Here is a 14,432-nt window from a genome sequence, read left to right as displayed (position 1 = left end):
CATCATATTACTCTACTCTCATCACCCCACTAGGAATCATCAACACTTTTATTTCATTTTTTATTTTACCTTTATTTAACTAGGCAAGTCAGTTAAGAACAAATTCTTATTTTGGCCTAGGAACAGTGGGATAACTGCCTGTTCAGGGGCAGAATGACAGATTTGTATCTTGTCAGCTCGGGGTTTGAACTTGCAACCTTCCGGTTTCTAGTCCAATGCTCTAAACACTAGGCTACCCTGCCGCCCTGACACGGCTGGATAGCCTACCTTCAAGAGGCATCTTTCAGAGTGAATGGAAGGAAAATCAACTCTGTAGTACTGTTCAGGACTACACGACAAGTCACCGGACACCAGATAACTGCAGAGAAGAACAACAGTAGAAGACTTGTTGGGACCATTTTTGCTCCATCAGATCCTTACAAGCGTGCCACGAAAAGGCCCAACCCCCCTTTCCAAGAGGGCCTGGTTCCGACAGAGATACACGGCGAACCAAGGAATTTCACAAAATAATTGAATGATTTCTTACTACAAGTGGGTGGTGGTTAGTGTGCAAAGTATTGGAGTTCTATAAATGAGAGTAGTTTCTAAATGTACCAACATTAAGTGTCTCTGTTCATCTCTCTCTCTCTCTCACACTCTCCATGTATTTTGTAACGAGCAACCATATTGTTGTCAGTCTGCTAGGGACCTGTTCTTAACATATTAAATGTGTATGTTTTTCCTGTATTACCATTTAATTAGCAAGTAAATAATTAAACAAATGCGCTGATGCAACGAGGTATTTGACAGTTCAGAATTATTATATAATATGAGGTCATGATTAATAAGTTGACTGTTTATACATGAGATAGGTACAGACCTTTTAGATTTTAATTCAGGAGATGGTAACTCTTTAAATAACCGCTGTCGTGGTGCCCCATATCATAATGAGTTAATTGTTAGTCACTTGATGAGATAAATAACAGTTCTCAGATTAATGTTCAAGTCAAGTCACGACAAGTTGATTGGAGTCCAGCTGTGGTAAATTTAATTGATTGGACAAGGCACACACCTGTCTCTATAAGGTTTCACAGTTGACAGTGCATGTCAGAGCAAAAACCAAGTCAAGAGTTCGAAGGAATTTTCCATAGAGTTCTGAGACAGGGTTGTGTCGAGGCACTTTTCTGCAATGTTGAAGGTCCCCAATAACACACTGTCCTCCATCATTCTTCAATGGAAGAAGTTTGGAAGAACCAAGACTCTTCCTGGAATTGGCCACCCAATCAAACTGAGCAATCGGGGGAGAAGGCCCTTGGTCAGGGTGGTGACCAAGAACCCAAAGGTCACTCTGACAGAGCTCCAGAGTTCTTCTGTGGAGATGGGAAAACCTTCCAGAAGGACAACCATCTCTGCAGTACTCCACCAATCAGGCCTTTATGGCAGAGTGACCAGACAGAAGCCACTCCTCAGTAAAAGGCATATGACAGCCCACTTGGAGTTTGGTAAAAGGCACCTAAACGATTCTCAGACCATGAGAAACAAGATTGTCTGGTCTGATGAAACCAAGAGTGCTCTTTGGCCTGAATGCCAAGCGTCACGTCTGGAGAAACCCTGGCACCATCCCTATGGTGAAGCATGGTGGTGGCAGCATTATGCTATGGGGATGTTTTTCAGCGGGAGGGACTGGGAGACTAGTCAGGATCGAGGGAAAGATGAATGGAGCAAAGTACAGAGATCCTTGATGAAATCCTGCTCCAGAGCATTCAGGACCTCAGACTGGGGCCAAGGTTCAACTTCCAACCAGACAACAATCATAAGGACACAACCAAGACTACGCAGGAATTGTCTTGAATGTCCTTGAGTGGCCCAACCAGAGCCTGGACTTGAACCCAATCTAACATCTCTGGAGAGACCTAAAAATAACTGTGCAGCGATGCTCCCCATCCATTCTGACAGAGTTTGAGAGGATCTGCAGAGAAGAATGGGAGAAACTCCCCAATTACAGGTGTGCCAAGCTTGTAGCGTAATACCCAAGAAGATTTAAAGTGGTTATCACTGCCAAAGATGTTTCAACAAAGTACTGAGTAAAAGGTCTGAATACTTATGTAACAACTTCCTAATATTGAGTTGCATCCCCCCCTTTCGCCCTCAGAACAGACTCAATTCCTCAGGGCATGGACTCTACAAGGTGCCGAAAGCATTCTACTGGCATTCCGGCCCATGTTGACTCCAATGCATCCCACAGTTGTGTTAAGTTTGCTGGATGTCCTTTAGGTGGTGGACCATTCTTGATACCCCACCGGAATTACCATCAGCAAGGTACGAAGTTGTCAAGGTTGTCATTAGCAGCTTTGAGAAAATCCTTGTATATTATGCTCAGACTCTTGAGGGGACTGGGCTGCTTTAGTGGATCTCTGAACTCGTCACAACTTCCGCTCACAGACACAAATGGGTTCCGACATTTGCAACTACTTTCTTTGCTCACTGACTTTCAACTCATCACACTGTTCCAATCCCACAAACTCTCAGGCACCCCATCTTCAAACACACCTGTACTCCTCCCCCACATATACTCACTCACATACCGTATCTCATATGTCCTGTGTTTGTTTTGTTTCTATTGCCACGTTGATTCCTGCCTAATTTCAGGCTTTTTAGTACTTTTGTGTTCCAGTTCCTTGTATTTGGGGGTTTATTATTGCATTAGTTGTCCCTTCCTATAATGCTGTCTTTTTTATATTTTTTATAAATACTATAAATAAATATGAATTATTTGAATAAATATAAATTATTTGACGACATTCCCAAACTTGAGTAATATAGCATATAGGTAGTTTGATTATCAGTCTTAATTTTCTGGTTAATAAGAAACAAAATCATTTGCAGTCATTTTCTCTTATTCACAGTAGCGCCTGGAACAAAAATACTGGATAATTGTCCTTGAAGAAATTATTGATGTATTTTTTTGGACATAGTCTTGAGTTAATTAGCTTCTACCCCCCTTGGGTAATCTGGGGGAAAGATGCGGAGTGAAAATGCTCTCCATCAAAAGTGAGTGAATTGGATTTTTACAAGATGAATGGATCGGACAAGAGTTTACTCCAATTATATCAGGAAGAGGCTTGAGTTCTAGTGCTGCCAATGTGGTCAACAGCAATTAAGGTTGTTTGGACAGAGGTATCAGGAACACGAATTGCTTAAACATATTTACACGGCTTGTAGAGAGAAGCTAATAGACAAAATGATAAATGACACTGCAGTCAACCAGAGAAGTCATCGTTTAACACAAATGCTTCTTGAAATTACATACTTGACAGCCAAGACATTGAAATAATCATTTCAAAATGGCTGTCTTTTTGATGGCCAATAGAGCTTTTAATTTAGTGTATTATTATACTCTGTTATATTATACCGAATGCAGGCTGAGGCTGTCTTTGGCTCTTTGTGTGACCATCTCTTTCCATTTCTTACACATTTTCCATGAAAGTCATAGATATGATTTGGTCAGGAAAAGCTTCAGTGGGTCTTTTATCCAGAGTTCTAGCAATTCAAATGTTCCATTAAAAGCTGGGCCATACAGCATTGTAGCAGGACATCGATATAGCTTTTTTATGAGCAGGTAGAGAAGAGTGAGCAGATGTGTAACTGTTAACCTGTTTCAAGGTCGGACATGAGCTTGTTTGATAACAGCGATGGAAACCTAGTCTACTGGTTGATTGTGAAGAAATATGAAGAGTCATCATGACTAGGGCTGTTGCGATGACCGTATTACCGCCACACCAGCGGTCACGTGTCATGAAGGCACTCAAATTCCACGTGACCGGTTAGTCACGGTAATTAGGCTTCTGGAAGCTCTGATGCTGCTCATGGTCATTAGTAGCCTACTAAACTTGCTAACTGCCTGCAACTTAGTACTCTATTGTCTCTCTAATCACTCTGACATCAATGCAAATGTAATCGAAAATCAAATCAAACACTCATGAGAGCCCATGAGCTCATGTTGCATTACATTTCTATAGGCTATGCAATTGCGTGAGAAAACAGAGCGATGGCCTCTACAAAAAAGAGGAGGATCCAATCAGATTTCTATTAGGTTAGGCCTGCTATATTTATTTGTCAATTTTCCTAAAATTAAGCATATTGCTTATCTTTACAACAGGAGTGTAGCCTACCTGGCTGGCATAAAAATTAATCACGGGAAAAGCATCTGTCATTTGCTATTTAAGTGCATGGATAGATGACATAGATGACATATTTTTTCCGACCACCCCTGTATCAAGACAGGTGCATGATAATGGTCCAGTCTAAATTAAAATACATTTTGCACACATTATTTAGTATTTGTAAAGAAAAGATTAAATCAAGAATAGTCTGATGAGTGACAATATTAGCCTATTCCTTGTGAATGATGCCCAGCAATAAGAAACTTTTTCGAATAATAGTCACACATCTCATGTAGCCTAGGCCATAGGCCTATATGTTTTGATAAGGTTTGCATCACATCTAAAGTGGCCAAATAACTTCTTAAAATGATGCACATTAACCTGCTTTATATGGGTGTAGAGCCTAACTGGCATACATAAGCAGTGCATGAGTTTCAATTTTGGGGAAGATAATTTACCATAAAAATGCACCTTTATAATAAAAGCATTACATGCATAATCGCATTTGCGGTGACTTTTATAAATGGTGTTTGCACGCTAATTGAACATTCCCGCTTATAGCCTACTTGTCACACCCTGACCATAGTTTGCTTTGTATGTTTCTATGTTTTGTTTGGTCAGGGTGTGATCTGAGTGGGCATTCTATGTTGTGTGTCTAGTTTGTCTGTTTCTGTGTTTGGCCTGATATGGTTCTCAATCAGAGGCAGGTGTTAGTCATTGTCTCTGATTGGGAACCATATTTAGGTAGCCTGTTTGGTGTTGGGTTTTGTGGGTGATTGTCTCCTGTGTCAGTGTTTGTGCCACAAGGGAATGTTTCGGGTTTTCGTTTTTGTAGTTTATTCATGTATAGTTTTCTTATTAAAAAACAAACAAGAATTTCAACCACCCTGCGTTTTGGTCCTCCTCTCCTTCAACAGAAGAATCCCGTTACAGAATCACCCACCAACAAACAGTGCAACCCAGCGGCGTGGTGACAGGCAGCGGCAGCAGGAGCAGCGAAGTCAGGACTATACGACTTGGGAAGAGAGACAGGTGGGGGGTCGACCCAGGGAGAGTGCCGGAGCCCGCCCGGGATTCGCTGGAGCAGTACGAGGAGGGTTATAGGAGAATGGAGTTGGAGAAATGAGCACGGCGGCGTGGATGGAAGCCCGAGAGTCAGCCCCAAAAATGTATTGGGGGGCACACAGGAAGTGTGGCGAAGCCAGGTCGGAGACTTGCGCCAACTTCCTGTGCTTACCGGGGGGCTAGAAAGACCGGGCAGGCACCGTGTTATGCTGTGAAGCGCACGGTGTCCCCAGTGTGGGTGCATAGCCCGGTGTGGTACATACCAGCTCCGCGTAGCGGTCGGGCTAGAGTGGGCATTGAGCCAAGTGCCATGAAGCCGGCTCTACGCATCTGGTCTCCAGTGCGTCTCCTTGGGCCGGCTTACATGGCACCAGCCTTGCGCATGGTGTCCCCGGTTCACCTGCATAGCCCAGTGCGGGCTATTCCACCTCGCCGCACTGGCAGGGCGACCGGGAGCATTCGACCAGGTAAGGTTGGGCAGGCTCGGTGCTCAAGAGCTCCAGTGCGCCTGCACGGTCCGGTCTATCCGGTACCACCTCCACGCACCAGTCCTCCGGTGGCAGCCCCCCGCAACAGGCTGTCTCTCCGTCTCATCCCTACAGCTGCTCCCGCCTCTCCGGCGCCAGAGCCCCTCTGTCCCGAGCTGCCAGAGCCCCCGCCCCTCTGTCCCGAGCTGCCAGAGCTTCCGCCCCTCTGTCCCGAGCTGCCAGAGTTTCCGCCCCTCTCTCCAGTGGGGTCATTTAGAACGGTCGCCGTGGTTAGGAGGCCACGGAAGCTGACAATGGGGCGGACTAAGACTAAGGTGAAGTGGGGGCCACGTCCAGCAACAGAGCCGCCACCCAGACCCTCCCCAATAGGTTCAGGTTTTGCGGCCGGAGTCCGCACCTTGGGGAGGGGGTACAGTCACACCCTGACCATAGTTTGCTTTGTATGTTTCTATGTTTTGGTTGGTCAGGGTGTGAGCTGAGTGGGCATTCTATGTTTCATGTCTAGTTTGTCTAGTTCTATGTTTGGCCTGATATGGTTCTCAATCAGAGGCAGGTGTTAGTCATTGTCTCTGATTGGGAACCATATTTAGGTAGCCTGTTGGGTTTTGTGGGTGATTGTCTCCTGTGCCACACGGGACTGTTTCGGGTTTACATGTTTGTTTTTGTAGTTTATTCATGTATAGTTTTCTTATTAAAAAAACAAACATGAACTTCAACAACGCTGCATTTTGGTCCTCCTCTCCTTCAACAGAAGAATCCCATTAACTACTGCCATGTGCCCATTGCTGCGCTTATACTGTGAAGAAATAGCCTAATGTCATGCCCTGACCATAGACTGTTTATTCTCTATGTGGGTTGGGTCGGGGTGAGATTTAGGGTGCGTTATCTAGGGGAATTGTATATCTATGTTGGCCTGATATGGTTCCCAATCAGAGTCAGCTGTTTTTCGTTGTCTCTGATGGGGGATCATGTTTAGGTAGCCATTTTCCCATTGTGCTTTGTGGGACCTGTCTATGTATTGATGCCTGTGAGCATTAGTCCAGCTTCATGTTTTGTTATTTGAAGTTTTCATTTCCAAAATAAAGGATGAATAAAAACATACCACGCTGCATCTTGTTCCACTTTTTATGACGAACGTGACACCTAATAGTTTATCAATATTTTAAGCTAAATGTTCTGATCTGTTGTGTCAGCCACATTGCTTAAACATTTTTTTGATGCTAGTGGTTGTATTAATTTGGGATCTATTGCTTCCCACAACTGTCCCAGACTATGGATGGAATGTTTATTTCTCCCATGGAATAGGTTGACTTTTGTACTATGGGCGATAGTAGATTGACATAGGCTAGTGCTTTTGCTAATCATTAGGCCTACTCATCTTGTTGGCTGACGAAAAGTAAATGTGGACAGTTCATCCAATAAGGACACGCACAGTTGCGTCCCCGATGTCTGTCTTCACTTGTAGCCTTTGAGAAAGACCCGATAACGTGATGGAGAGCACGCAACACTCAGGGAGAAGGGCACAACAAAGACATGGAGTGCATTACAGCCACAAAGGTAACGTCGCCGTCAAATTCGAGGCATTATCAAGTGCTTGTCAAATTGTGAATGAGACTAATGAAGTGTGTACAGCCTGAGCAAAAAAACAACAAAGCAGAGCTCATGCATTTCAAGCAACTTTTTACAAATCACAATAAGAGTCGCATCATGCAGCCTTAAAATGTATTAATTTATCAAATGTTATGTTCCAAAGGTCTGCATCAGCAGGCTATGTGTGAAAGCCAGGAGATGCTAAATGTGTTTCTGTTAATTAATGCTCAATTACCATGAGACCGACAGTTATTTACTTGACAGACACTGGCTGACAACTTTGTGACCACCACAGCCCTAATCATAACATTCCACAGTTATTGACATAAGATAGGCCTTACCCTCCCCATGCCCAGACTAAATGTTTACCATGACTCTAGTCAACTGGTTGATCTTGAAGCAATATGATCAGTCATGACATCCCCCTGTTATTGACATGAGCCAGGTCTTACCCCCCCTAGACTAAACATTTACAGTGACTCTAGTTTACTAGATGATTGTGAAGCAATACTGCTGTTACTGAGCCAGGCCTTACCCTCCCCAGACTTGGGCTCCAGAGGTGTCTAAGGCTGAAGATGCCCAGGGTCAACACCAGGAAAACCAGCCCCAGAATCAGGGCTCCTCGCTGGTAGCTCCGGTACACGGTCTTCTCTTTCCCCACCTCCACCTAAGGATAACATATGAATTGGGAAGCATTGTTTATCCATTCACACTTCAGAGTGGTTCATGTACATATCATACTGTCCTTTAAGTAACTATAATGACTTTAAAATCACTACAGCTGCTCTGAGAAAATGTGTTATTCTAATGGTATTAGCAATGATATACATTCTAATAACCTCATTATAACATGACATAAGTGAAATAATGTCTGACAATCATTAGATGCAAGATTCCTAATGTTGCTTACAAAAATATGTTAATTCTCTAGATAGCCTCTATTTATGGGTTTCACCTCTATCACTCGGTCGCATCAAGCCATTGATATCAACGTTCTCAAGATGCTCTCAGCCATAGTGGTGCACAAAAGTCAAATGGTGCCCAGTCACTCTGAATGAGTGCAGATTATTGTTTCCTCTAAATTACACTATAGTGGCTTGGAAAATCAATGATTAGTAGGAAACAATTTTGTCATCATTAGGTCGTTGAATTGACTTTAGATCGATGGAAATCATTAGCAAGCAAAGTTTGTCAAAACTACGTTAGCTAACTAACTTTTGGCACTCCTCACTCTTAGCTAGCTAGATGATGCTATCCTACATCTAAAGTCAATCTGACTACATCACAATGATGACAAAAGGTTTTCCTATTAATGATTTGCCTCCTTTAGAAATGTCATTGTGTTTCCAAGTCACTATAACACACTTTAGAGTAAATCTTCTTCAGTGCCAATTGAGAAAGCATTAGGTAGAACATTCAGTCGGCCACCAGACCTCAAGAGAACCTTCAAAACAATATTGTGACAAACGTCCAACCCATGAATACTCTATTCATAGTGTGAACTGTCAAACTATATAAAGTTGCAGAAATGCTGGGAGGATTATGTAAACAAATACCCAGGAATAATGATCTGGGGCTGAAGGCAAATATTAATGATGCAGCATACAATGACATTCTAGAAGATTCTGTGCTTCCAACTTTGTGGCAAAAGTTTGGGGAAGGTCTTTTCCTGTTTCAGCATGACAATGTCCTGTGCACAAAGCGAGGTCCATACAGAAATGGTTTGTCGAGATCGGTGTGGAAGAACTGGACTGGCCTGAACATAGTTTAACCTCAACCCAATCGAACACCTTTGGGATGAATTGGAACACCTACTGCAAGCCAGGCCTTATCGCCCAACATCAGTGCTTGACCTCACTAATGCTCTTGTGGCTGAATGGAAGCAAGTTCCCGCAGCAATGTTCCAACATCTAGTGGAAAGCCTTCCCAGAAAAGTAGACGCTGTTATAGCATAAAATGTGGGACCAACTCCATATTAACGCCCATGATTTTTGGAATGAGATCTTTGAAGAGCAGGTGTCCACATACTTTTGGTTATGTAGTGTAGTTGCCTGCACAAAGTAAATGATCATTATTTTGAAAATCTGCAGAACTGCGGATATACTAAAAGGTCATGTATATTTTACTTTTCTTCAAATTAAAACTCAATTCCCTGGGCTGAAGGCCACACAGTAATAAAAAAGGGCTTTTGTTCCCCCACAAAGCTCCAGTGGTGAGGGAATGAAATGTTCTGATTCACACTGCTGCTATCGAAGGTCTCAGAGGACAATGAAAATAAGATATCGGAGCAAAGTTCAATTAGCGAAGTTGTTCTTTAAAATAATTGGGCCATCTTCTTGCATGCAAGGCTATGATAAAACAGCTTTGTTGTCTCTATTGTGATTGTAATTATTACAGTGGATTGGGTAATGTTTGGCAAAATGAGGGTGCCATTTATAAAAGGTATATGTAGTTCATACGCTATCTTGTTCATGCATGTGAGTGAGAGAAGTAGTGTGACTGAGTGAATGTCAGCCGGTCCCATGGACAAGTATTAGAGGGGTGAATGAAGAATTAATGGGTGAAAGAATTATAAATGTTTATTTCTGGAGTCTGAAGTACTAAACAATTTCAATTAAAAGGCGAGTCTCAAATAGTTGCCTGTCCCTTTTAATAGCCGGGCATCAGCACATTAATTGTTTACGAGGTTACCATGGGCACAGCTCTGATATTTCCACAGTCATGTGCATTAAATATACTTTTTTGATTATGTTATTGCTAGCCATGGCGACACCAAAAATAAAACATCAAATTCAACTGCTCTCAATGGTGCTGAAGCGCAAAATCAGGGGTGTGTGATAGGCAGCTTAGACTTTCCAAGTCTGATATGCAATGGATTTATTACTATAGTATTTATACTATTAATAGTGGGGACTTTAAACAGTGTGGTAGTTGTAAAAAATGTATTGAGCAAAAGCTGCGTGCATTAATACCCCCAAGAGTTGATGTCCATGCCCCCATGGAAATCAACTATCATAATAACATACAATATAAAAATCTGTCTGTTTAAGCTGGAGATATCAGTTTTTGCATGGACTGCATCTCAATCCACCCTATCCGCCGATATGGGCCTTGGCAGCTTCATGAAATAGTACCCGCAAAACACCAGTCTCAACGTCAACAGTGAAGAGGCGACTCCGGGATGCTGGCCTCCTATGCAGAGTTCCTCTGTCCAGTGTCTGTGTTCTTCTGCCCATCTTAATCTTTTCTTTTTATTGGCCAGTCTGAGATATGGCTTTTTCTCAGTTGTGCACCGGGGCCTCCCACCCCTCTTTCAATTCTGGTTATAGCCAGTTTGAGCTGTTCTGTGAAGGGAGTAGTACACAGCGTTGTACAAGATCGTCAGTTTCTTGGCAATTTCTCACATGGAATAGCCTTAATTTCTCAGAACATGATTATACTGACGAGTTTCAGAAGAAAGTTCTTTGTTTCTGGCCATTTTGAGCCTGTAATCAAACCCTAAAATGCTGATGCTCCAGATACTCAACTAGTCTAAAGAAGGCCAGTTTTATTGCTTCTTTAATCAGAACAACAGTTTTCAGCTCTGCTAACATAATTGCAAAAGGGTTTTCTAATGATCAATCAGCCTTTTAAAATTATAAACTTGGATTAGCTAACACAACATGCCATTGGAACACAGGAGTGATGGTTGCTGATAATGGGCCTCTGTACGCCTTGAGAGGATCTGCAGAGAAGAATGGGAGAAACTCCCCAAATACAGATGTGCCAAGCTTGTAGCGTCATACCCAAAAAATAATCAATGCTGTAATCGCTGCCAAAGGTCCTTCAACAAACAAAGTACTGATTAAAGGTTTTGAATACTTATGTAAATGTGATATCTGTTTTCTCTGTTTAATAAATTAGCATAAATATCTCTTTTTCCTTTGTTATTATGGGGTATTGTCTGTAGATTGAAGAGGGGGAAAAAACTATTTAATAAATGTTTGAATAAGGCTGTAATGTGAATGTGTGGATAAAGTCAATGGGTCTGAATACTTTCCGAAGGCATTGTATGTGATTAACTATAACTGTAGCAATAAACATCCAAGGCTCTAGCTCTCCTCACAATGAGGATAGGAAACAGAAGGTCTTATAAATGTGGCCGAAGTCTACTCTCTCCTCCAACAGCTTGCATACAGTATGTAGTGGAAACTTCACTTGACGACAAAGCTCTGTCTGCACAGAATATAAATTGTTCAAAGAAAGATAGAGGGGGTGGGGGGAGGGGGAGGCGGAGGCGGAGGCAGAGGCAGAGGCGAAGAGAGTGAAAGGAGTAGAGAGTGTGCACACAGACAACTGCCAGTCGACCAGTGTTAAACGGGTTTAAGGGTTGACAATCAGGCAGGTATTTGGTGCCTCTATGGCAGGACTCAGTCTGTGATGAGGGGAGCCTGAAGCCCCTTGTTATTCTGAGGGAGGCAGAAAGAGAGAGGAATGGATAGAGGGCATTCTTTAAAAAAATGAAACAAAAAAGAAAACACTGCAAGAGCTAATGTACTGTACATCCAATGTGATTGACATTTTTGCTTAAGGTAACACACATGAACACAACACAAGTCCACAAGACTAGTTTAAATTATTCCACAAGACTGGACTCAGTGTGGTCCACTTTGCATTCAATACGCACTTTTTTATTATTGAATATTTTCTTCAGAAATGTAATGCCACCGGTGGTTTTTGAATCATAATAATTCCCTCAGTGAGTCTGCTGTAACAATTGACACAATCTTCACATGAGATTCTTTGGGGGACTGTCTGTTTTTCCATTTATTAATGTGTAATTCAATGTGCTTCTATGGGTTGTAGTAGTAAAGGCTAAATTCAATATTTTATCCCCCCAAAAAATATACATACAATGGTACTACATTTCAAAATAATAGCTAGATGATAATAGCTAGATGATAACAAAAATTGAGGAATTTAGCAAGTCCCCTAGCTCAGGTGAACTTGTACAACTTAAGTGTACGGAAGACAGGCAAGGTAGAGAGGAAAGATGAGGAAAATAGTATACTCTAAGCACTCAGTCAGACACCAATGTCAAGTCCCATTCTAATTGTTATTCCAAAGTGCAAATGTCAGATATAACTCTAGGAATTTGAAATACATGAGTATTTTATTTTTTCTTAACATCTCAATGATCTTTTAGCCCCTCAAACCACCTAAAACTCACAATATACCAATTGCAATTGTTATTTTGTCTGTAAAGGATGCTTTTGCTCAATATGCATGACAAAACACTGACATTTGTTGTCATTTTAATTGCATTCATTCACTTTTCATCACCCAATAATATAACACCCAATGACCCCATGTTACATCACTGATTATGTGTCCATAAGCATCAAGATATGTATTAATTCAATGAAGATAGTGAATTTATTGCCACATTTATTACCAACATCTCCTAATCCTAACCATATTCTACAGTCGGTAGAGTATGAACAATTAGTACAAAATAATGAAATTAAGACTCACATCTTTCCATAGAGCCTGCTGACTGCTGGATTGAGAGCTATTTTCCATAATGCAAGCCTAGAGAAGAATTTCTTCAGATTCACTTGTCCTAGCTGGTAAAACTACTGAGGCTCTAGAAGTAAGAGTCCAAACTTCATTCCATTGGTAATTTGAGAGTGCTCTGAAAGGGGAGGGATGGGATGGAATTACTTAAACACTTCTGATTTCCATTATAAGAAAAGCAGATGTATCCAGCCGAAGTCTGCTCGAAATTCAAATAATGGAATATCTGAGGTAGATGTTTAACTCTGAGATACTGCACTACACCCGGGATAGTTATTCTAATTTTACTTTCAATTATCTGACTCTAGGGGGACGAGCAAACTTTTGAAAGTGTACGAGAAAATACAAATAATTATTTTTCTTTTCAACGATCTTTTATGAGGAAGAGTACTCCGGCCTGGCTGTCTAAATGCTCTTTCAAGTGAATGCAACCGTCAGCAAATACAGCAACCACAGCAAATACACAAATATAAACAACAGTCAGGATGGTGCTCCCACACAAATCAACAGAAAATGGTTAATTTCCTGGTCCTCTGTTCCATGTAGAACTTACTTTAACACACTATGACACACTTTGAAACACTATTATACATTGACACACCATGCTGTTCAATACCTTTACAGGCTAAGGCCACTGTGACACTGTGCAAACAGTTAAGCTATCGAACATCTGGTGAGATCTGTCAGATTTCCAACCTTTCATGCAAAAGGAGGACCTGAAGTTGTGTGGGACTTTTTAAAGGGAACCTTGATATTCTGGTATGTCTTTTAAATTAGTCCATTGTTGATACAGTCTCAAAATGTTTTGCATGTCATGCTGATATGGCTGGTGACACTTTCTTCTTCAAAGTCCAATATCTTGAGAGCTTGGCTGCTGACATGGACAACATTTTGGGATTGTATCAACAGTGGACTAATGTAGAAAATACCAAAGTATACGTTTTGAGTGGAGTTCCTCTTCAAGGCTATGCTTGATAGTCCATACAGTATGTAACTCCTACAGCAATGCCTTTAAAACATGTCAAAACCTCTTAAGATCGCACATCAATGGAATTGTTGCGGTGTTTGCCCGTGTTGTTTTACTAGAATGTAAACACTCACATAAACCTAGGTTGCATAAGGAAGAGGAGGAATAATGACTAAGGTCAGTACAACGGAGATCATTTGGGCTAAACCTGGTCAAGCAGGACTTTAGTGTGGCAGGCAACATTCCGACACACATTGTCTGTCAGATCTGATAGCCGTGAGGCTTAGTCAGCTTTTTCCTATTGATATAAACCTTTACAATTACTGTAACATTTTGCAGCAGCTCTTTCAGGAATAGTGTCGTGTCAGCACTGGAGTCGATCATCCACAGACCCCCATCCCCCTTGCAGCATTCAGAGCGAAACTCGGGCTTCTATACCCATAGAAAATAATCAAATGTATTTGTCAAGTACACGCCAGATACCTACAGATTAGAGGCGGGCTGATGGGAGCAGCTAGAGCAAACCTGGAAGAATTAGAAAAATAAACATTTGCTCTTTCCCCCTCTCTGCTCCATCACTGACTAGCATTTGATAGGAACTTGATGAACTCTGTCTGCTTGTTG

The 14,432-nt window shown here is 41.8% G+C and overlaps 1 protein-coding gene across 1 annotated transcript in view; it reads right to left on the bottom strand.

Moving 5' to 3' along the window:
* LOC135545223 (tenomodulin-like) overlaps window positions 1–12,909 on the bottom strand; it is a 130,531-nt gene extending 117,622 nt beyond the window's left edge. The window contains exons 1-2 of the mRNA XM_064972848.1: window positions 12,800–12,909; window positions 7,821–7,952 (exon numbers count right to left, since the gene is read on the bottom strand). Of these exons, the coding sequence (XP_064828920.1) occupies window positions 7,821–7,952; window positions 12,800–12,847 (180 nt within the window). The 5' untranslated portion in view covers window positions 12,848–12,909. The remainder of the gene's footprint in view (window positions 1–7,820; window positions 7,953–12,799) is intronic.
* Window positions 12,910–14,432: the final 1,523 nt, after the last annotated feature.

This window comes from Oncorhynchus masou, chromosome 9 (assembly GCF_036934945.1).
Source record: "Oncorhynchus masou masou isolate Uvic2021 chromosome 9, UVic_Omas_1.1, whole genome shotgun sequence".
Taxonomy (NCBI): domain Eukaryota; kingdom Metazoa; phylum Chordata; class Actinopteri; order Salmoniformes; family Salmonidae; genus Oncorhynchus; species Oncorhynchus masou.
This window is presented reverse-complemented; position numbering and strand designations above follow the sequence as displayed.